Source organism: Neltuma alba, unplaced genomic scaffold (genome assembly GCF_004799145.2).
Source record: "Neltuma alba isolate B1F8T4 unplaced genomic scaffold, ASM479914v2 tig00000050_pilon, whole genome shotgun sequence".
Lineage (NCBI taxonomy): Eukaryota > Viridiplantae > Streptophyta > Magnoliopsida > Fabales > Fabaceae > Neltuma > Neltuma alba.
The window spans coordinates 40,630-64,224 of NW_021631909.1; the positions used below are offsets into that span (position 1 = coordinate 40,630).

At 33.3% G+C, this 23,595-nt stretch overlaps 2 protein-coding genes across 2 annotated transcripts; one reads left to right on the plus strand and one right to left on the minus strand.

Annotated features, from left to right (window-relative positions):
* The first annotated feature begins 8,335 nt into the window (after nucleotides 1–8,335).
* LOC114746687 (probable E3 ubiquitin-protein ligase ARI8) lies at nucleotides 8,336–17,767 on the plus strand. Its single transcript, XM_028935274.1, has 15 exons — nucleotides 8,336–8,736; nucleotides 9,302–9,426; nucleotides 9,658–9,763; nucleotides 9,887–9,977; nucleotides 11,818–11,990; nucleotides 12,530–12,634; nucleotides 12,738–12,826; nucleotides 13,753–13,860; nucleotides 14,617–14,707; nucleotides 14,786–14,875; nucleotides 15,054–15,101; nucleotides 15,882–15,953; nucleotides 16,022–16,121; nucleotides 16,599–16,725; nucleotides 16,938–17,767. Exons 1-15 carry the CDS (start codon nucleotides 8,587–8,589, stop codon nucleotides 17,119–17,121), a joined length of 1,659 nt encoding a protein of 552 aa, XP_028791107.1. The 5' UTR covers nucleotides 8,336–8,586; the 3' UTR covers nucleotides 17,122–17,767.
* A 716-nt stretch (nucleotides 17,768–18,483) lies between these two features.
* On the minus strand, nucleotides 18,484–22,204 carry LOC114745777 (putative metallophosphoesterase At3g03305). Its single transcript, XM_028934269.1, has 4 exons — nucleotides 21,907–22,204; nucleotides 21,506–21,747; nucleotides 19,163–20,734; nucleotides 18,484–18,683 (listed from the first exon to the last, which is right to left on the minus strand). Exons 1-4 carry the CDS (start codon nucleotides 22,172–22,174, stop codon nucleotides 18,564–18,566), a joined length of 2,202 nt encoding a protein of 733 aa, XP_028790102.1. The 5' UTR covers nucleotides 22,175–22,204; the 3' UTR covers nucleotides 18,484–18,563.
* Between the last annotated feature and the right edge of the window lie 1,391 nt (nucleotides 22,205–23,595).

Below are 23,595 nucleotides of genomic sequence, written 5' to 3' on the forward strand. Positions count from 1 at the left end.
CAAATTACATGTTGACGAAGAACCCATCATCCCTAATATTATGACCCCCAAGAGTTGCATTATGCATTTTGAAAAATCCAAATATGGAAACAAAATAAATAAAATTGATCAGCATTGAAAATTAATCCCTACCTGTAATTTCTAACAGTGTGCTACCACTTTCCATGGCTTTTGTTACACCTGCACATTAGAACAATAGAAACATGACATGTATAATCAAAAGAAATCAAACCCATATAGTTTTTGCTACTATGAATTTCTTTTTTATACTAAGAGATTATGTCCTCAATTCATTATACAAGTTTGTCAAGATATTATGAATTTGCATAATAATTAAAAAGACATACTACCTCCTGTGCATTATATAGTGGCTAGGGATTAAATTTTATCTTAAATATAAGACTCCAATCTTCTAATCCTCTCTATCCCCAAACATAATTTTTTTTTCCAGAATATTTCGAATGATCATAAGGAATTCCCACCTCCAGAAGTAGTAATATTTATTAGTTATTACAAAGAAAACAATTTTAAAAAAGCTAACGCCAAACGCTATTCGTTTGTCCGATCTTTAAAACTATAGACAAAACTCAAGTTTCTCTGCTCTCGGGAGGCCAACCTAAAACTAGTGCCAAACAACAAATGATTAAGATAAAAAGAAACAACCGGTGATCTTCCTCTAATTTAAAAGAAGAAGAAGAAGAGATACAGAAACAAACAAGACATGAAACACAAAAAAAAAAAAAAAGATTAAAGACGAAAAGAAAATCAAAGATATCTATTTAGAAAAATAATATATTTCATTAGGCAGAGTAGTTCAGTATTTCAAAAGCACCATAAATAAAGTATGGTTCCTGCAAACTGGGGAGGCGTTAAAAAATGCTAGAAAGCAAAACCTAGCTAGAAGCGTTTGGGTCCAATTCTTTTGGCTAATCCATCCCTAAAAGGTTTCGTTATTCATTTCCATTTACTTCGAGAAAAGAGTTATCAAAGGCACCGATGAACTGAAAAACCATGTCGTGGAGTAACGTAAGGATTCGAGCAGGCTTAGGACTATCATTTTGATTCAATTCAAATCCTAAAGAAAAAACGAAGAGATTAGAAGCAATAACGAGTTCTAAACACAAGTGTGTACCTTTTTACGAAACTCAAGTTTATTTTCTTCAGAAATCTGGTAAAGATTACACAGAGAGACACAGTGCTTGTGAAACTTGGGAGCCATCGTTCCTCTTCTCTTCTGTGTTTATATACACACATCCACGCACTTGTATATATGATCCCGCGACTGCAGAAGTTTTTCCCCGTAACGAAACGTGTGCTTGGGTCACTAGTTATTTTCACGAACTATGGTTACGTTTGTCAGGGAGTATTGAAAATGAGGGATTGGGATTGAGATTACAATTGAAAAAATCTATTAAGAGAGTGTTTAGTATAAGAAATTGTTTGATATATGGGATTAGCCAAAGCCATGTATGTGGGATTGGAGAATACCATGGGGGAAGTGGTATTCTCCAATCCCACTTTTATGAGTTTGTCTAATCCCATATAACAAACAATTACTCATGCTAAGTATTATTTTAATGATTTTTTTCAATTGCAATCCCAATCCCAATCCCTCATTTCCAATGCTTCATACCAAACGGGACCTATGAGTATCTGTTTGTATTTTGGTGATATTGACTCCTCGTTTTGTCACATCATTCAATCCTCTACGCAAATTTACAACTACACATTTTATTTATTATTTTTAAAAATAAATCATTAAAATATAAAGCCTACATTATCTGAAATCCGAAATATAAAAGTTAGTTGGCTAACTTAAATAGATTAAGAAAATAAATTAAATTAGTTTTTTTGAGTAAAAATTAAATTAGTTATTTGTAATAAATAAGTATTGTCTTTCCTAAAATATCTTTACTAATCAAGTTTATTGGTTAGAACTATCATTATTAGAAGGATTACTTAGAAAAAAATGGATAAATATGAGAGATAAAGTGAATTAGGAGTCTTATATTTAAAACTAAAATAAAAGTCAAACAAGTTATTATATTAAAAATCAAAAGTAGTATTAAATAATAACAAAATTAAAAATTTATTAAATTTTTTTATAAAATTAGCACGATTTAATATTTTTTATTCTGATAAAACATATAAAAAAAATATTAGAAGTGGTTTATAAATAAAATTAGGAAAATAATTCTACTCTTAATGGCATATGAATTAACTTGTTTTTTATGTAAAAGAGCTTTTTATTTAATAAATTAATATTGAAATTTGAGCCAAATCGAGTGACGGAGAATGTTCCTAAATAAAATTTTCCATTATCTATATAATTTGTTCAATTTTCAAATACCATCCATATTTTGTTGTTTTGCCATAAGTTAACAATCTTTTGAAATTTAAAACTAATATATACTCTTCTTGTGTTATGTATTAAAAATTGTTTTAGAGATAGTGTATTCCTATTTATTAAAGATAATAATAGTTTGTTTAAATTTGCTAGTCTTACTTTCATTTTTATTTTTATTAAATATTGGTTAATTTTATTTTATTAATTTTCATTTGTTCATTCTCTTCTTTCCTCACCCTTCCTAAAAAAAATATTTTTTAAAAAAAATAAGTTGTTTATTTTTATGTATTCATTATTTTTAACTAGTACTTTCTATTTCCTTAATTTAGTTATTTATACTCCTTCCTAGGTGCTTCTAATGATTTTTATAATTAAGAAATAATTGTTAAGCCATTAAGTTTATTTTAACATTTTAAAATATTTGAATTTTTTTCCTATTGAAAGAAAAGAGAGAGAAACACAATATTTGATGAGTTATATAAAAGCACTCAATTAAAATCAAATTATTTTCTTTGGTAATTTATAATAAAATTAAAACTGGAAAATATTAATTACTCTTCTGATCTTATTTATAGAGTAGAGAAAGAAGATTTTTTTATCTTATTTATAAGTCATTTTATTAAATTTTTATTATAAATGTATCATATTGTCTTTCACTTATTATAACGTAGATAACTATTTTTTTAAAAAAGCATATATTAAATAAAAATAAAATTAAAAAATTATTATATTTTAATAAAAATTTAATACATTTTAAATTTTTTTTTAATTTATATGGAACATATTGAAAATGTTTTATAAATAAAATCATAAGAATAACAAACAATAATAAGAAGAAAAAAAACTGTTGTTATAAAAAGGATATGAAAAGGACAAAAAGGCCAGTATATTGATGAGGAAGTTTTGTCTTGTATGGTAAAGTGAGAGCATCGGAAATATAATAAGAGCATCAGACAGCCAGAGAAAGTGGAGGGAATGAGTATCAGTGCGATGCCTTGGAAAGACGTGGCTGGCTAGTGGCTATGCCTATGAGTGTCAGATCAGAGATAGGCCTTTAATGTCATGATTTGCAGAATCTTCCTTTCTCGGTAACTTCACGCCCCGTTTCTCCATTTTAGTACACCCTCCATGTTCTTCCTTTCTCAGCACTCCCTTTCTTTTTCTCTTATCTTTATTCCGTTTATTATAGGTTTATTCAGCTAATTCTTGTGCAAAAAAAAACTTGGAAACATATTTAGATAGAAACCAAACCATAATTTTAAAAGTGATTTTACGATTTATAAAATTAATATATAAAGAGATTTATCTTGTTTTATAAAAAAATATTTTTTGATAGTTGCCAAACACTCTTAATGTAAGTTGAGCTGAAAGTCTACTTTTTATTTTTTCTATTTGCTCTTTGGGATTTTTATTATAAGCTGGAAAAAAATAATTTAGGCTTAAAAAAATAATTAAAACTAGTAAATAGGTATAAAATAAGAAAAATCATAAAAAAGACTTTAGAAATAAAAAAAATTGTAAATAGGGATCTATTACAACATTAGTGTGCAAGTTTTTAATTTCTAGAGTCTTTTTTTTTGCTATTTTTCTATAAAATATACTTTTATTTTCATGGAAAAAACACTTTTCTTTTTACATATACTCTTATAATAAATAAAAAAATGTATGGGGAAATGTAGTAAAAAAGAGTGGGACAAAAAAGAAAGAATAAATAATTAAAAAATTAAAAAAATATATTAAATGTTGAAAACAAACTTAAATGAAGGCATGAAGCTTATGAAGAGTCCATTTGAAATCATGTTCATACGTATTTACACGTCATTCCAAATGGGTATAAAATAGATCACATTATTCTCGTTAAAACTTGCAAATATGATTAGAGAAAATACTATTTATAAGATATAATTTTTGGGATCGATTCTTTTTGCCAATAATTTTTGGAATTGATCATGTCTTGTTTTAGAAAATGGCTGAAATAACCTTCTTCTTCTGGTCCTTTTTACATCCTATGTCTAGGGTTGATGCTGCTTTTGCCTACTCAAATTATCCTAACATTGTCAGAGTACTTAAGCCGCGGTTAAACCACGTCAATGTCTATCATATTTTTTTTAACCTTCTAACTAAAAGAGTATTTGTCAGGCAAAAAAAAAAAAGCCTCAAAAACACTTTTTACTTTTAAAAAATATTTTAACACTGATACAAAATTTTTATTACTTCTCCGATCCTAAATACAAAATTTTTATTTTTAGAATAGGAAGAATATATATGTATCTCAAACCTTGTAAAATTACTTATAAAATCATGACGTGATTTTTACCCAAACACCTTTTAAATCTTTCTCCACTTACTCCCTCTACAAAATTGATTTATTAATTTTTTCATCCCCTAGATCAACAATACCAATTTTAGTTGCATAATATTTTTCAAAATTATACTTATCCAGTCCTAAATATAAAACCTCTTTCGTAGTGTAATATAAGTCCCTTTCATAGTGTAAATTACATAACAAAATGAGTCTTATATTTAGTACCGAAGGAGTACATTTTATATAGTTGATTTATTAAAAAAAAAGGGTTAAATCTATCAGCATGAATATTTAGTGAATAATTAGAAAACAAGAACTTAACAAGTTAATTTTATCTTATATGGGATAAGAGGGGTTTTTTTAAAAATAGTTAATATTATTATTAGTTCTTACAATTTTATTGGATTTTGATTTTATTTTCTATACTTTTAAATTGTAACTTTTAGTCCTTATACTCTTACATGCATTTGTCTGACTTCCATTAGATGTAGGGATTAAAATCAATATCAATACCAGTTAAAAGAGTATGAATCAAAACTTATTAAAAGTAGATAACATACACATTCTGGTCTTGTTCTGCACATCGTATTAACTCAAAACAAATCTTATGAGACTACGTGAACCAATGACAATATCTAAAACTTCAAAGATTAAAAACCAAAATTAGATCAAACCAATCCTGGTACTCTTCCGGTCCTTAATATAGGACTCAATTCTTGAATTAGTTTTAGTCCTAAATATAAGACCTATTTCTCATATTTATCAATTTTCTCTAAATTACCCCTATGAATAGTCTCTTAACCATAATCAAGTAGAAGAGAGAAATAGAGTATTAAGAAAGATGATTATGGTATTTTAGAAAAAAATATGTCATTTTTCTTATAATTAACTAACTTACCTAACTTCCTTAAGCTAATTAAATTAGTTAAATGGATCTTATATTAAGAACCGGAAGAGTATTATTTAAAATTAAAATTAAGAAAAAGGTTGTCTGCGGCTAGTGGTGTATCCTCCTCAACATGAATTTGAGGTTGATTAGCTACTTCCATAAGTCCATTTGAAAGCCAAAAATCAGATTGTGTAAACGTTAAACCGAACACTACTTTTTCTAAAAAGCCACCGTTTGCCATTTGGGTTGTGCGTTTTGGTGTCAAAGCATGGATACAAACACATCCTTAATGTAAGTTTAGCCGAAAGTCTAGCTTTTATTTTCTCTACTGTTCTTTCAGATTTTTATTATAAGCTGAAAAAATAATTTACATGTAAAAAAATCAATTAAAATTAGTAAATAGGTATAAAATATACTTTTGTTTTCATGGAATTTTTTTCCTTTTTTAAATATATCTTTATAATAAATGAGAAAAATAATTAAAAAAATATATGGAGAAATGTATTGAAAAAGGGTATCCTCAAGAAGAGAGAACAAATAATTTAAAAAATTAAAAAAATACATCAAATATTGTAAACAAACTTAAATAAAACTTATAAAGAATCTGTTTAAAATCACGTTCATAAGTACTTATACGTCATTCCAAACGAGTATAAAATAGATCACATCTTTCTTAAATTTGAAGCTTATAAATAAGATTAAAGGGAATACTATTTATAAGATATAATTTTTGGAATTGGTCATGTCTTGTCTTAGAAAATGGTTGAAATAACCTTCTTATTCATGTCCTTTTTACATCTCATGTCTAGGATTGATACTGCTTTTTTTTTTTTTTGGGGTGGATAAAGAGTGTAAACAGCTCAACACATCAGATCCCCTGGGACTTGCTAATCCCGCAGCGCCCTCGTGGAGGATATTAAGATTTAAGAATATCACCTGGTGGTGGATCCCACAGTACTCCATTCTCTTTCAAGGATATACTCAGCTTAGCTAGGCTATCATGCTGGAACTTCAGCTGCCAATCTTGTTGGGTTAGTTCTCGAATGTGTTTCGTTAGAATGGGGTCCCCTGCTCTTTCACTGATACTATTTATCCGCTTGATAGCGGTCTCTGCATCTGAGCTTTAGTCCTATTATTCCCGAGACCTCTGCTACTTCTGCTTGATGCAGCTTTTGTTTACTCAAATTATTCTATCATCCTCGGCGTGCTTAAACCACGTCAATGTCTATGACATTCTTTAACTTTCTAACTAAAGTACTTGGAATGCTTCGAGAACATTTTTTACCTTTAAAAGGTAATTTAACTCAGACAAAACTCTTATCATATACTTATCTCAAATCTTGTAAAATTATTTATAAAACAATGATGTGCTTTTTACCTAAACACCCTTAAATATTTCTCCACTTACTCCCTCTACAAAATTGATTTATTAATTTTTCCATTCCTTAAATCAACAATACCAATTTTAGTTGTATAGTTGATTTATTAAAAAAATTAAATCTATCAGCGTGAATATTTACCGAATAATTACGAAACAAAAACTTAATGAGTTAATTTTAAGGAAAATTGCAATAAGGTCCTGCATAAGACAATTAAATACAAAAATATTTCTTGAAATCATCAAATTATTTTGAAGTCCCAAGAAATTTCATTGCAAAAGATTTTATTTGTTTAATTACCAAGTTGTCCTTATTTTTTTAACTATGTATTGACACCTAAAAAAACAGTCGTTAACAGCTTAAGATGTAATGATTAACAACTATCGTAGCAGGTATTAACAATACATTTTCTCAGCACATCACAAAAATGTAATGCATGAGTTATTAATATCTTCTATAATAGTTGTTAATTATTATACTTTAAGTTGTTAACAACTGCTCTTTCAGTTATCAATGCATACTGAAAAAATAAGAGCAATTTGTTAATTAAACAAATAAAATCTCTTGCAATGAAGTCTCTTAGGACTTCAGAATAATTTGATAATTTCAATGGATCTTTTTGTATTTAATTGTCTTGGGTGGAACCTTATTGCAATTTTTTCTTAATTTTATCTTATATGGGATAAGAGGGATTTTTTTAAAAAAAAAAAGTTAATATTATTATTAGTCCTTACAATTTCATTAGATTTTGATTTTAGTTTCTTTACTTTTAAATAGTTGCTTTTAGTCCTTATAGTTTTGCATGAATTTGGTCCGACTTCCAGTAAATGTAGGGACTAAAATCAATATCAATCTCAGTTAAAAGTGTATGAAGAAAATCAAAACTTTTTAAAAGTAGATAACTGGTTTTTGTTCTTCATATGTTATTAACTCAACAAATCTTATGGGACTACGTGAAAAAATGGCACTGTCTGAAACTTCAAAGATTTAAAACCAAAATTAGATCAAACCAATCATAGTACTAACTCCGATCTTTAATATAAGAGCTTGTTTGATTATTATTTTGATCCTAAATATAAGACTCCAATCCACTTTATCTTTTATAGTTATCTATTTTTTCTAAGGTAGTCTTTATAATAATAGTAACTTTAACTAATGTACTTGACTAGTAATGATTTTAGGAAAGACAACACTTATTTATCATAAATAGCTAACTTAACTAGTTTTTTTAATCTACTCAAATTAATTAAACTAGCTTTTATATTAAGAAACGGAAATAATATTATTTAAAATTAAAATAAAAAACAAAAGGTTGTCCACGACTAGTGGTGTATCCTGCTGAACATGAATTTGAGGGGCGTGTAATGCGGCCATGCAGGCATTTTGCTATTTTGGCGCGAGAAATGGCGGTTTCTTCTTTACCACTTAATGGTGATCGGTTTGAATATTTGATTTCTTCTTTGGTAAACCCTATGATTTGAAATTAACCATTGGTTTTTGTTTCGTCCATCTCCTACAAGTTGGGTGCGCGAACATGATCCATCGATCGGCTTACGTCAAAACTCCTTCCTCTCTATTTCGTACCCTCTCCGTCTTCATGCTATTCCTTCTCCGACTCTCCTCCGCGCCGCATCCTATTGTTTGAAACATATTATAGGAGTCAAAAATGGATTTCGACGATGATTATTGCTTCGGCGGCGGGGAGGAGGAGGACGAGGCCTTGTACAGCGACGGTGGTAACGACGAGGATGATTACGATTTCATCGATAATGCTTCTGATAGTTCTGATGTTGCTCCCTTGAGTCGTCACCAGGTGGTGACTGCTTGTTCTCTTCTTATGTTTTGACTCTCAAATTTCCTTGGTTGTTATTGGAAACGAAGTTTAGGATTGATTTTTTTACTTTTGAAATACGGGGTACTGTAATTCTTTCCAAAATTGAAGCTTCGATGATTTAGCCGTGATTAATTGATCATTTTGATTCACGTAGTATTCCTTCAAAATCTTTCATTCATTCATTGGTAGCTATCAAGTTCGTTCTATCCAGATGTAGAGCTGGTTTTATATATGATATTAATATATGCCTTACAACTTTTGTATGAGGTAATAGCCAGAACGTGACGAGTATTTCTTTCCCCGTGCAAAAAGTATGGCTCCCCCATCGAACCCTACACTTGTCTTATCAATTATTCGAAAATTATACACTTATCATCTTTTAATTTAAAAATTCTCAGCAAATATATTAGGAGCTGTTAGCTGTATGTAACAACGTTTTGGCTAAATTATTAATTGCCTATGCCTAATAACTACATTTACATGCATGTTTTTAATCTGGACCTCCGTTTTACTGCAAACTAAGAGTTACTGTTTTATTCCCCCTCAGCAAAACTATACAGTCTTGAGTGAAAGCGACATTCGTCAACGCCAGGAGGATGAGATTATGAAGATATCCACTGTGCTATCCATTTCAAAGTTTGCAGCTCGTATACTGCTTCGTCACTATAATTGGTATAGTGATTGATGAACACACCCACATTTGCATATTTTGTTTGAATTTTGTATAATCAAATGCATGAACAAATATTTTGATGATACTTCATTTATTACTGCATTTCTTAAATGTGAAGTAAAATTATTTGCACATGGTCTATTATCAAGCAGAAAAATGTCGCGCCTTCATAATTCTATTGATATTGTGACATAGGTGTTCTAAAAGTTTTTTACTTGGTTTACTGACAGGAATGCTGGTAAAATACATGATGAATGGTTTGCAGATGAAAAGAAAGTTCGCAGTGCTCTTGGCTTGTTGGAGAAACCTCTTATGGAATATAAAGATTCTAGTGAGGTAATCATTACATACAGGGAACCTATGAATGTTTAATATGATACACTTCATGGAAAACCTTTACATAGATTAAAAATAAAAATAAGCGTGACCTTTCTCTAAAAGGCATTTTTATATTGGCAGATGACTTGTGGGATCTGTTTTGATACCTATCCTGGTGCTGAGATGCTTGATGCTGGTTGTGGCCATCCTTTTTGTAGCTCGTGTTGGGAAGGTTTGTCCAAATGCATCCTCGTGTTGTCGTTGTGCTAAGAAAATTAAACCTTTCTGCATTATTGCGTGCCTGGCATTGTGAACCTTCTGTAAGGATTGAGTTGAGAAAATACAAGTCAATGTTTTTTTTTTTTTTTTTTGGGGATAATGCAAGTCAATTTTGCTTCTTCCTATTAAGTGAGATTCATTTCTTTGCCTTCTTTATTGCCAGTTGTGGTTATCTTTTGATCAATATTTTTGAAGCATCATATACCCATGGCCTTCATTTTCAATTAAATCCGCATGTTTATGCAATAAAGCTTTCATCATTTCATCTTTGCATGATACTGGGTTTGATGACAAATGCTTATTGAGGAAAGCTCAGATTCTTGGCTTAGGGTGTTAATTGACCGAGCAACACAAGGATAGAATATGATAAAATCTGGTTCTCTGCGTGTGGTTTTCTTATGTGAATATCCCTGGTAGACATGCAGAGTTGTGATGGCTTTAATGAACTGATGAGTTTGTTTATATCTTTTTCGTTTTGTCTTTCTGTTGGCTCTGTTGTGGAGGAGTCCATGTCCTCGCATGATCCCATCCAGTGGCATCCCTTTTTCCCTTCCTTTAGAAAACTGCCTTTTCTTTAATTAACATTATTTTTGTTTTGGCAAGTAGTTTGTAACTTGTAAAGCCAATCATTTAATGGAATGTGCTGATCCAAGAGAAGTGCCTGTTTTCACCTAGATGGATACTGCCTTGTTTAAGAGGACTAGCAATAACCTTGCTTGTATACTTTATGGCTCGCCTTTTGGAAGTGGATTTTGGCGATTACACTTTCAACCATACTTAGTGGCTTGGAGTGTGCCCTTTGCGCTTTATTGAAAGAATTTCAACTCTGAATGTATCATTAATATCAGTCTTGAAATTAAAAGACCTTCCAGTTATAGAAGAAAACTGTGGTAATTAGCAAGAAAATTGAAACTAGGTGCATATCAGGCACCACTTTTCTGGAGTGATGCATGACAGGTTCCACATTTCTAGCACCTGTCATATATTGGGCCCAACTGTTATCCCTAGTTTTTCCTTCAACCACCATTTATCATGAATATCATCTTTAAAATATGATTATAGTTTAAATAGTGGCTAATTTATATAGATCTATATATTCGTAACATTTGCAAATATTAAAGTGGTTACTCCATAGAATATTAGTTTTGAAGTGGGCATCGGATGTGGAGACTAAGACAGTATGAGATGCCTAATTCCAACTATATGTATAATGAGATTAACTGCGGGTATCTAAGTGGGTTAGTTCTCCTACCTCTATGTTTAACAAGTGGTTATTTAATGAGGAAACTTATAAGGACTAGTTCTCACTAACTAATAACAACTAATACTATCACTTCTCAGCCCTTATCTACTCATGTCCGGATTACGATTGTGTAACAGAATCTTGGATAAGGAAAACATTGTATGTGCTCTGCCTGTGCTAATCATATGGTCCCGTTCAAGCACCATTCTAGCTGAGCGGCGCTTTATAGGCACGTAGCTAGTTGGAATTTTCCATAATTATCACATATTTTTATTTGGTGAGTTTTTCTTTCTCTTTTTTTTTTTATTGCAATATCTTTATCTTTATGATTGTTTGTGATATCTTGCAAATTTCTTATGTTTCTTGCATTTTCATATATGAAAAATTGAAACTTCCTTTAAATAAAAAAAAGAAAAAGAAAAAGAAAAGCCTCTCAATTTGCCATTGTCGTTCAGACAACTTCTTTTTTGTTTGGGATATCTTGCATTAGAAATCTCATTTCAAGGCATCCGCTTGAGTCATTCCAATTTTATATATTTTTTCTTTGTAGGCTATGTCAGTGTAGCCATCAACGGCGGTCCTGGATGTTTGTCATTGCGGTGTCCCGATCCATCATGTGGTGCTGCTGTTGGTGAAGATGTTATCAATTTATTGGCTTCTGATGAAGAGAAGGAGAAGTACTCTGCTTATTTTATCAGGTCTTATATTGAGGACAACAAAAAGGTAATTCTATGTTGGAAATTTAATGCGATATTCACTGGTATACGTTTCCAAGATCTTTTTCATCTGTTTTACTTGTCACTGAGGCATTATCTTTTAATATCTCAAATTTATATGACTGTGATTCATAATCATACATCATACCTGCACAGTGAAGATAATTAGGACTTGGGCTATCATGTTATGCCTTCAGTATTAGTTCGTATAAATGGCTTCACTACATCTTGAAGATGATGTTGTTATATTCATTGCAGTCATTTGTGGATTTGGACGCATTATTTTCAAGAGATTTATTATAAAAGGCATGACTCCAATGGTAGCATCAATGGTACTGAATGATCTCTGTATTTTTGGAAGGGAGAGGGGACTGGAGAGGATTATGATTCCTCTTGGGAATTGTTTAACCTAGTATTAAATGAGTTCTGTATCTGCTTAGGAAAGTGAATTTGAAACTGGTAATATTAAGTAGAGTTTTGATTAATTAATTTCCTGAAGCGGTATTTTAAATAGATTTACATGTATTTTCATTGATAACATTCTAGACCAAATGGTGCCCTGCTCCTGGATGTGATTTTGCTGTGGACTTTGCTTCTGGTAGTGGAAGCTATGATGTTACGTGCAAGTGCTCATGCAGTTTTTGCTGGAATGTAAGTCAATGGAGGCCATGATGTTTAACCTGCTTAAATGCATATTTTCTTGTTCTTTTTTACCTTGGCAGTTGGCTCTTCATGTCTCAATTTGACCTTGCAGTGCACTGAAGAAGCACATAGGCCTGTTGATTGTGATACTGTCGCCAAATGGATATTGAAGAACAGTGCTGAATCTGAAAATATGAATTGGTATGCGTCTTTGCTCTCTCTCTCGCTCTCTCTCTCTCGCTCACGTGCGCGCATGCACATGTCACGCTAGGTGGGAAAAAGATGTCACAAACAAGTCAACCTCGATGATTCATGCTTGTTACCGAGAATATGATCTGGTTTCTACTTGTTAACACTGGTTTTTGAATTATTATATACTACCTCTGGTCCTTAATATAAAAGCTCATTTAATTTTTTTTGGTCTTAAATATAAAACCCTAATCCACTTTGTCTCCCATACTTATCCATTTTTTCCCAAGATAGGCCTTGTGATAATGATACTTCTAGCTAATATACTTTATTAACAAAGATATTTTAGGAAAGAGATCATTTATTTATTACAAATAACTAACTTAACTAATTTTTTAATCTACTCAAATTAATCAACTAGTTCTTACATTTAGAACTGAAGGTAGTACCTTTAACTATTACTGTCCCTGTTTGTATTAATGTATTCTTCACTCGATTCAGTTGAGGCTTGTAGTATTTGGCTCCTGGATGATTTGATTGAACATAGACTGAGATATTGTTCCTATTATATTTTCCCCATCCTTTTCTGTCTCCTTTAACCCCCCGTCTTTTCTTACAAATGCTTTTGTTATTTTTCATAACCTGGAAGAATTTCTTTTATGAATCCTTTGCAAGAGCCCCTTCAGGCTCGCGGATAAAACGTAATCACGTCATGCCTTGTGCAAATTAAGTTTAGTGAAGATTTAAGAGAATGTGGGTAACATGAATTGAACTTCGGACCACTTGTTCATAGAGACTCTATTATGTAAGGTTCAAGGGTATATTCATTACAATCTCTTAACAATTTTGATTGTTGATGGTTGATAATGGTTATTCGGTCACCACGCCTGAATTTAGATTCCTGGCATCGCTGAACTATTTGCCTACGTGGATTTCAGGATATTGGCCAATTCGAAACCTTGTCCAAGCTGCAAACGGCCAATTGAGAAAAACCAAGGCTGTATGCATATGACTTGCACACCACCCTGCAAGTATGAGTTTTGCTGGTTAGTCTACATCTGCACTTCTTCATAAATGTCACTTTTAGGTGTCAAGTATAGTTATATAGATCATATGTAATAAATGATGACGACTCTCGTGGGTCAAAAAAGTTTAATCCTAGTCTTTATTAAATATAAAAAATGAAAATAAAAGTAAAAATTAGCATTGGACAAAAGGGCGAAAGAAATGAAGATTTCTAACAATATTCTTTTTGCTGTCATGGCTGCATTGCCACTCCCTCTGTGCCATTCTCCTGCCAAAACTACTATACCAGTGCGTGGCTTGCTGTCTGCTGTTATTACTCATCAACACTCGTGGGCTGGCCAAGGGGCAATGACCATGGCCGATTGCCTTGCTCTTGTCATAATCTCCATTTTTATTATTTATACAAAATGAATCTCTCATCTGAATTTTTTTAATTGCCTAAATCTTTCTAGTTATATCAACCTTGAAATTAAGTACTCGGCAGGCACTAAATTTTCAGCAGTCACTCCATATTCGTGTCTTGTCATAAATCTGGTCTTGCGCGAGCGTGGTGTTGTTATTTTACCAATACAACTTTACTGGATGTTTTTTTTGTTTCTTCGATCTCCAGTTATGGTTTTTTAATTCCTCTTCTAGTCTGAGTTTTCCATTGATGAAGCACTAATTGACTCTTCATAATATTCTCTGCCGGTGGAAAGAGATCTGAAAAATAGAAGGACGGTGGTTTAAAGCTTTGTTCAGTTCATCTCAGTGAAGTTGATTACCTGTGTTTGCAGGCTTTGCCTTGGTCCATGGTCTGAGCATGGTGAGACGACAGGTGGTTTTTATGCATGTAATCGTTATGAAGAAGCAAAAGCAGATAAAGAGGTATATAGCAAATTCAGAATAGTTTGACAATGACGCCGGAACTGATGTTGTTTATTAAATTAATGCTGTGATTTCCAGTTTCAAGAGGCAGAACAGCAGAGAGAGATAATCAAGAACTCTCTTGAAAGATATTATCACTATTATGAAAGATGGGCAACCAATCAATCAGTATGTGCTAGTTGCTTTATTTTAAAAAAAAAAAAAAATTGTACCAGTTTCCTGTGTCATTAACTCGGAGAAGGCGTGAAGAGTTGCAGGTTGCAGTTGATTGTGAGATATAATAGATGCTTTCTGTTAGTTTCTTATGCCTGCTTGATGCACTTAGTGTATGCTTTATTGATTGCAGTCCAGACATAAAGCTCTTGCAGACCTAGAGCAAATGCAAACTGTGCACGTAAGCTATCTTCTTATCGTGGTTGTTTGTTGCACTGCCAATGGTACTGTTATGCTTACAGGGTGATCTCTAACGAGAAACTCAAGTATGTGGTGGACTTTAGTGATCATGAATAGTCTAGTTTGTTAAAGAATTTTTGCGAATTGATTGCTGCAATATAAAACACTCCAGTAGCTTATGTAGTGTTTCTGGCACAGATTTTTCATAGATTTAATTTAGCTCAATCAAAGATCTAGACTCTTGTACAAATTGTGCAATGGTCATCCAATAAAACAATGATACCCTATGGCTATCTTGAATTTTTAATTCCAATGATTTTATGTTTCGAATATGCTGCTGCTGGTTGGGAAGTACTTCAGGTATGAGTAGAATGCGATCAAACCCATTTAACTATGTAAAATCTGTACAGAACCCGGGCCAACTTGTTGATAGAAACATCTTCAGAAATTTCTTTTGAGATCTGGAGATTTGGTGGGTGTTTGACAGAGAGTAGTATTGAAGCCAAAGGAATAACAAAGTGGAAAATTTTAAAACTATATTCAATCAGTTTCGATGATGAAAAAAAGGTGACTATACCAATGACTAGGCAACCAATATGTAACCATACAGGCTGCAAGAGTTCAACACAACTAAATCCCTCAAACCAATAAAGTAAATGATTATGCAGGACGTGGATAATTGATGTCCAAACGACCAAAAATAAAACTCCGAATAGAAATGTGACAATCTTTTCTGCTTTAGTAAATTTAGAACTACTCTAATGATTTTCTATTGCTGCAGCTTGAGAAGCTCAGTGACCTGCAGTGTCAGCCAGAATCACAGCTAAAATTCATCACAGAGGCCTGGTTACAGGTATGTTTGTAACTATTAAAGGGATGAAAATGTAATGTTATCTCTTAGTAAACAAATTTTGTATGCAGATCGTTGAATGCAGACGTGTTTTGAAATGGACATATGCCTATGGCTACTATATACCTGAGAAGGAGAAAGCAAAGAGAGAGTTTTTTGAATACTTGCAAGGTATGCTCTTACCTTAAGGACATTACACGGAAACCCCTTTTCTGAGTTTATGGATTCTCATTTCCTTGAGCCAATCATGCATGTCCCACAAAGACAACAGACTATAAAGCAAGCTTCTTTAAATATTTTACATTAATAATCTTCTTGTTCAATAACTGTTGGTAGTAGCTGGTGGAAATCACTACCAGAATTTTTTGAGTTTAAGCAATGGCAATGAATTGAAATGACTATTCTCGTTTCTATAATAATTTTTCCAAACTAGGAATTATCAGATTTCATGGATGCAGATATTTGGCTAAATTTAAATCTTGTTGATGTAGTGTTTTGAAGCTTTGATATTTAAACAAAAGATAAATTAGCATGGCCGCTGTTTTAGACACTTGTATTTTTGAATTAATTCTAGATATAGAAAACAACTCAGTAATTCAAAAGCAAGCTGCTATCATGTCTTCTGGCCTCAAAATCTGTTTTGTGCAGGTGAAGCAGAGGCTGGATTGGAACGACTTCATCAGTGCGCTGAGAAGGAACTGGAGGTATATCTCACGGAAAAGAATCCAGAAAGAGATTTTAACTGTTTCCGCACTAAACTTTCTGGACTAACCAGGTGAGGCTTTAGTGCAGTAATGGAATTGCGTTGTTTGATTTAACTTCAAAGCCCGAAGTTGTATGCTAAAGGATTGGACTATACTCCAGAATAGTTGGGCATTGCAAGTAGCATAGTTACAGAAGCCTTATTGCATAACTAAATGACTGTAGAGAATCCAATTTACCATATCCTAATCTTGTGATTTACTGGGTATAATGCAACAAATGCAGCGTGACAAGGACTTTCTTTGAGAATTTAGTAAAAGCTTTGGAGAACGGTTTATCAGACGTGAACTCTCATGTTCCAACCAGCAGAAGTGCAAGCTCAAAGAGCTTAGGAAGGAGCTACAGTGGGAAAAAGGGGAGGGACGAGCCTATAACGCCCAGATCAAATTATTCTGGAATTGGTGGATGAAGATGGGAACTGGAAATGTATAATAATGTACAGGGTGTGTGTATTGCCGGCAACCTGAGGGAGAAGCTTGAGTTGATGGAGAGGATTTTGACTTGCTTCTCATGCTGAGGTCTCGCGAAAGGCTGAAGGATTTTGGTTGCCAGCGTTAATTTTAGCCCTCTATTTTCACCTCACGCGTTAACCTCAAAAGGTTTAACTCTCAACGGGGCCTATTCTTGGAAAGTTAGAAGGTGAAATGCAGGAAGGCATTTGATTTCTTAATAAGAGGAATTTGAGACGCACCATGGTCCTTTCGTTCGGTTTAAGTATTTTCTTCTTCAAGTCTTTCTATTTTGATCACGAGAGACTCAGGATCGATGTTATATGCCTCAACATCAGATTCCCGTGCCACTTTTAGGTAGTTTTCACAGTAAAATTGAAGCTGGCTAGTTCATTTTGCACAGTTGATGGTTGCCACATTAATCTGCATTCTTTTGTGAAAAGTGAAATATAGATCATCAACATCAAGCTTCTGTTATTACTTTCCTGCTCACCTGATTTTAGTCCAAATTATGATTCTTCTATTACAATTGAATCTTCCTATATTTATATATCCGGCGAAGTGACATGATAATGTGATTATGTATAGACTAACATTATCTTTGCATTCAACATCTCTCTCTCTAAATTTATTGTGTATTCGCCTTTATGAAAAAAATTTGGATTAGATTTATTACTGCATGTCAAAGTCAACACCACTGTTCAGTTATCGTTTCGATTAACGGATATCTTCCCCAGAATAATACACCAGGACGGCAAAAGTTGAGAAGGTTATCTGTGCAACAGCTGAAGGTCACAAACCTACTATGTTCAATTCTAGGAAGTTAGACAGGAGGGATCAATTAAAAATAGCCACAATCTAAAATATAAAACTTGATTAATTGAAATGACTGAAGGGTCTAGGGACATTCATTCAGTTTACTTTATATTCGTGTAATAAGTTTATCTAAGAACTGCTCGAGATTAATGGAGGCTTGTATCGTATCAACTGACGTGGCAAGTCATGGGGGATCAACTGCAAATAGCCACTTTCTAACCTGATAAACTAAGTTGGAATTACAAAAAGGTTTGGGGAAAAACCCATTTACTCAGTTTCTATTGGTTTCCTGTACCTATTTTTAGCGCAAGAGGTGCACCTATGAGCTCTTTCAGATTCAGTCTTCACAATGCAGGCCTGTAAGATACCGATCCGTGCAAATCCACAATAAGTGTGCACTGCATCAAACGAATAATTGATATTGCTGAAACTGTACTAAGCAAAGTGTCCAGCCCTCAACCCAACGGATCAGTTCAAATTAATTTTAACAGCAACCACGAGAGTTTATCCTCTGACGTCATAAGCCACAGTTCAAAATATGCAGGGCTTGGTCCAGTTGGGTAACTGTGAACATTTTGGGTCATTCTCATTGGATCCCTCTGGTTCCACAGATAGCAAACGCCAACAAGATGGGAACTGAGAGCCCATAACCCAGGAAATGGAGAATTGGATTCATCTCATAGGCTTTCATCAGACTTCTGCAATTCTGCAGGGGAATAACGAAGAAATTTATCAAACAAAATAAAGTGGAGAAAGCCAATGAGCTAGAAGCTCAGATGATACCATTAAATTGACACGTTTCATGTCAAGGGATCAAATTGCTAGTACTAATTAGTAGGAATAAAAAAGGGGGGAAAGAAATCGTCAAGTAAAATTGCTAGAAATCCTGACAGCAATCCTCACTCTAATCCCCGGTGATAGCAGATGTTAGCTCATTGTTGAGACTGAAATGCAAAACATGTAAGATCTTCTCTACTTTTGGAAAATTACAACGATGAAGAAGATTATTCATGAAACTAATTATATAGGGATGCGACTGTCATTCATGTTTAAAGGACGTTCATTTATCTATTTTAGTGCAAAATGTTCTTTAATAGTTTATCTTTTGGCTCCTGGGTGATATTCTATTATATGATATACACCTTTGCACATCACAATGCCAACTATCTATTAAAAAAGCCTTACCATAAAATGCTTCCAACATATTGCCAAGCATATCAAACAGAGAATCGTCCGAATTGGTCGCTTGCCTAAACAGAAATTTGAAAGTCTGCTTCTCTGTTCATCATTTGATACAGTTCTTTGAATCTTTGGATCATGATCGTCCACTTTCTTCCCTGAACGTGATAACATATGTTCCCGATAAATCCCTCTTTCTGCAGTCAGAGCTGCGGAGACCAAAATTGTTGGAAATAGCACGAAGAATAGATGAGGAAGAACAATCATCATAATATCTGGAGATCCAATATAATCATGATTCCATATTTCATTGGGATTCTTCACAACCCAACCCATGTAGGTCATGTATCCCCTGTTGTTCCCTTCTGTAAATACTTGACCAATAAACCAGGGGAATAATATGAGATAAAATAAGTATCCAATAAAACCAAACCATAATGTGCGAACCCTCCTGAACTCCTGAACCCATAATACACCATTGCCGAGACCTCTGGTGGCAATGAAGTTCCTGTACGTGTAAAGCTTCTTTTGAAAAATAAGTAGAATGATTGGAAGAAGAAGAAGAAAGAACAGAAGAATGTAGGAAGACCAGAACATTGGATAATACAAGGCAGGCCATTGACAACCCATAACAAAAAACTCCTTCCAGCTCCAAGAAAGCTTGACACTATGACCGTTAATAGAAAATGGCCTTAATTCAGTCAAAGTTGATCTGTTCATGATGTCAGTTGCTTCAATTTGAAGCCAATATCTATGAGGAGATGCATCCTCAAAGGCTTGGTAATTCCATGGAGCAACATAGAGGACTCCCCTAGAGGTCTCATTAGCATGTCTGATCATATGTGCTTCCAAAACTAAATCAAGATTCCCATATCTAGAGTCATAGACCCTAGCCACAACTGAGACGATTGGAGAAATGGAAAAGACCAGAGCTCTTATTGATTCAAAAGATGAAGCGGTGACAGATTGACATTCATACTTGTGATGGAACAAAGATGTCAACATGATGCGTGAATCTAGAGGGAAAGTTGGCAAGATAATTGTCTTTTTGGTCCCTGCTTTGAAATCAACATCAACAAATGATACATGGCCACTATCAATAGACAAAATTCGCATGAATCGTCTCTTTCTCCAATCACCCATCTCCCACTCCCAAAATTCTTGGATTGGTGGGGGCCCAATTGAACAGTTCACATTACTTTCAAATGATATTTGGTGCACGTTAAACTGAAAAAACTTCTGGAGGGATGAAAAATGAGGGCTCAACTGATGGTGTCGCTTTAAATTCTTACCAAATCTACTATGGAGATGCCCGCACAGGTAAGCTGATATTGAATGCTTAAGGAAAACATCTTCCAAGGTCCTTCCAGAACCTGATGGTGCGGAGAATGAAAGTGGAAAATGCCCAAAGGAAATCTTGGAAACCGGTTTTTCTGACTGAGAGTCCCAATGTGAGAGCTGCAAATCTAGATCACTCAGCAATTCATCAGTGGGATGCCCAAAAAGATTAGTTGGACCTCGTAAACCAACTGACATAGTGCTGTCGAGCCCAACAAAGAGATGTCTACGCTCCTGAGTCTGTATGATGGAACACACGTGCATGAGTAAGTAAAAGCTTCATATTATCAAGCAATATAACTGTAGGAACAGAGATGGGTGCACCTCTGAATACTATTGCTTGCTTCAGAAAGTTACATGAGGTTAAAATATATAGACAAGAGACGTAGGTAGTCACTGAAAAATAAAGTAAACCTAATCCTAGTATCTAAATTTATCTTATCATATCTAACCTAGATATCTTAGATATATAAGATATGTACACAATTAAATAATAATAAACAACATAATCAGTAGAGTTTTTCACTAATTGCTAGTGGGCCTAATTGGGCCTGGGTCCATGACTCAACAACAACACATCATCTTACAGAGCTACAACTGGTGAACTCCTAATTTTCTAGTCCAAAAGAAAAGGAATTCAAGCTGAGTTTTTCCAGCAGAGTTTTCTGGGGTTCAGATTGTTTCTTTTCTAGCAACCCCAATTTTAGTATATAGAATGATTCAATGCTCTGTCTGCAACATGAGCATTGGACTATCAAAACTTTTTGAATTCCAGATAGAACATTGGATAATTCTAGCCATGGTGTGAAAACGAAGTTATTATAAAATATTTTAAAGTCAATACCTTTCGCATCAAAAATAGAATAAACCTTGGCATGAAAATGAATGACAGTCTCTCAGTTGTATCCGTATATAATTCTAGATAACCCTCCTATGGGTAGATTTTTGTCATACAATTGTTATTAGGAACTAGGAAATTTCACAGAATGAAGACTGGAGTGAATCTCTAACCTCAACAGTAACGCTAGTGATTCTCCCACTGCGGCCTAACTGCCCATTGATGCTGTATTTGGAAAAGAAATCAGATGAACCACCAACGACTGGAACACCGAAACTATCATGATTGCCTCTAAGGTCAAAGAAAACCTCCTTATTGAGTCCACTCCTTTTGATAACATCTTCCATTACATTCTGGTATTCTTTCCATTCATCCTCATTTTGCTTCATTGTCAGCAAATCCTTGCTTTTTCCATCTGAGGAGCAGAAAAAGATACAAACAATCGTAAAATCACAAATGCATGAACTCCTTCAAATCTTAACTCTTACGCCAAGCAAAATCAACAATTAACACAAGTCTCATTCTAAAACCAAATAAACATCAAAAACTTCAAATCCAGATTAACAAAAGGAACCTGTGAGGTCGCCGGTGACGAGGACGAGTGAAGGATTGATCATGGAAAGAGCAGGACCGACGAAATTGCGAAAGTCGAGGGCTCTATCGGGATGGTGGATGCTGAAATGAAGATCGGAGAGCTGAACCACCCAAACCACAGAATCAGGGCCTCCTTTGGCCCAAATGACTCTCTTCGTTTGTTCTTCTTCATTGCCACTGGTAGTGGAAGAAGACGAAGCTACTGAGAAGATGAGAAGAACGAGGATAGCATGAACAACAACGCTCATTCCTTCCTATACGCTCTTGCCAATTGCCAGTCTGAGCTATGACAACTCCAATTAAAATCAAACTAATTTTGACGAAGGGATTGTCGATGTCAATTGTTAATTCCGTGAAAACGGAAAAAAAGGTCGGGGAAAGAATAGAAGCAAAAGAGCGGAGTAGTTTGAGCTCTGTGGCTTGGCCCGGTGGTTAGAAAGGGTGCCTAAGGTGTGCAAAGGTGTGCACTCGCCTCCAGGTTTCGGTTTCAACATCTCACCCCACTTTTCTGGGTAAACTCTGGATTAGTCGGTTTTTTTGGGGGTTGGATACCGGGAGAGTTATAACCTAATTAAAAAAAAAAAGAGTGGAGTAGTTTTCAAAAATTTAAAAAAATTAATCAAGTTAATTATTTATAATAAAGAGATTTTTTTTTTTACAAATATTTTTTTATTCATATTTAAAAAACTCTTGAGCATGCATAATTAATAAGATAATTTGATAAAATAATTACAATTTTACGAGACAAAGTAAATTGAAATTTAAAATTTAAAATTGTGACAAACCCATCAACTAGTGTTGCTGCTGTGCAATTCATATCTTGAGTTTTATATAAACTACAGTCTCAATTAAAATTATACTTCTCCGATCCTTAATATAGAACCTAATTATTAAATTGATTTAGGTCATAAATATAAGACTTATTTCTCATATTTATCAATTTTTTTTAAATTATCCCTATGATACTTCCTTAAATATAATCAAGTAGAAAAATGAAAGAAGATATTAAGGAAGATAATTATAATATTTTATGAAAAACATATCATATTTCTTATAATTAACTAACTTTCTTAATTTAATCAAATTAGTTAAATAAGTCTTATATTAAGACCAGAAGAGTAATATATCTTTTGATGTACAAAAATTCATAATATCTCTGGAAAACAAAACAAAAATACTATCATTGAAGGTCAAAAAAAAGATTGTAATATTATTTCTTAGTTTACTACATTGAACCAATAAAATCGCATGAATCTGGCAGTTAGGGTAGAAGAGAACACTAATATGAAATAAAAAGGGTAGAACAGAAGAAAAGTGCTTTCAAATTTATTAATTATATTGCTTTTATGTAGCAATTATTACTTAATAAAAATAAGAATAAAACATTGGTTTTAAGAAAACAATTACTAATGATCATATTACCCCTCTTCATTTTTTTGCCTACAATTTCATCGTTGGAATTAAACGTTTCTTTTCTCATTCTCAGACAAATTAATCTACTTCGGTACAATTATTTTAGTTTTATACTACCTCCCATTCTAAATATGGTGCAACTTGAACTATATTTAGGACGGGAGGTAGTACATTTCTACCTCTATCCGTTCCCACATCAACAAGTTCCGAGTATCAAATGTTTCTCAAGATCCCGTTGACGAATGTGATCCTGAGG

Excerpts from the sequence above, each read along its gene's own strand:
- LOC114745777 (XM_028934269.1), bottom strand. The coding sequence starts at position 22,174 with ATGAGCGTTGTTGTTCATGCTATCCTCGTTCTTCTCATCTTCTCAGTA. Across the intron at positions 21,748-21,906 it reads CGTCACCGGCGACCTCACAG|ATGGAAAAAGCAAGGATTTG; the intron begins GTTCCTTTTGTT and ends TCTGCTCCTCAG. Across the intron at positions 20,735-21,505 it reads TCACTAGCGTTACTGTTGAG|ACTCAGGAGCGTAGACATCT; the intron begins GTTAGAGATTCA and ends TCCATCATACAG.
- LOC114746687 (XM_028935274.1), top strand. The coding sequence starts at position 8,587 with ATGGATTTCGACGATGATTATTGCTTCGGCGGCGGGGAGGAGGAGGAC. Across the intron at positions 8,737-9,301 it reads CCTTGAGTCGTCACCAGGTG|CAAAACTATACAGTCTTGAG; the intron begins GTGACTGCTTGT and ends ATTCCCCCTCAG. Across the intron at positions 9,978-11,817 it reads TTGTAGCTCGTGTTGGGAAG|GCTATGTCAGTGTAGCCATC; the intron begins GTTTGTCCAAAT and ends TTTTCTTTGTAG.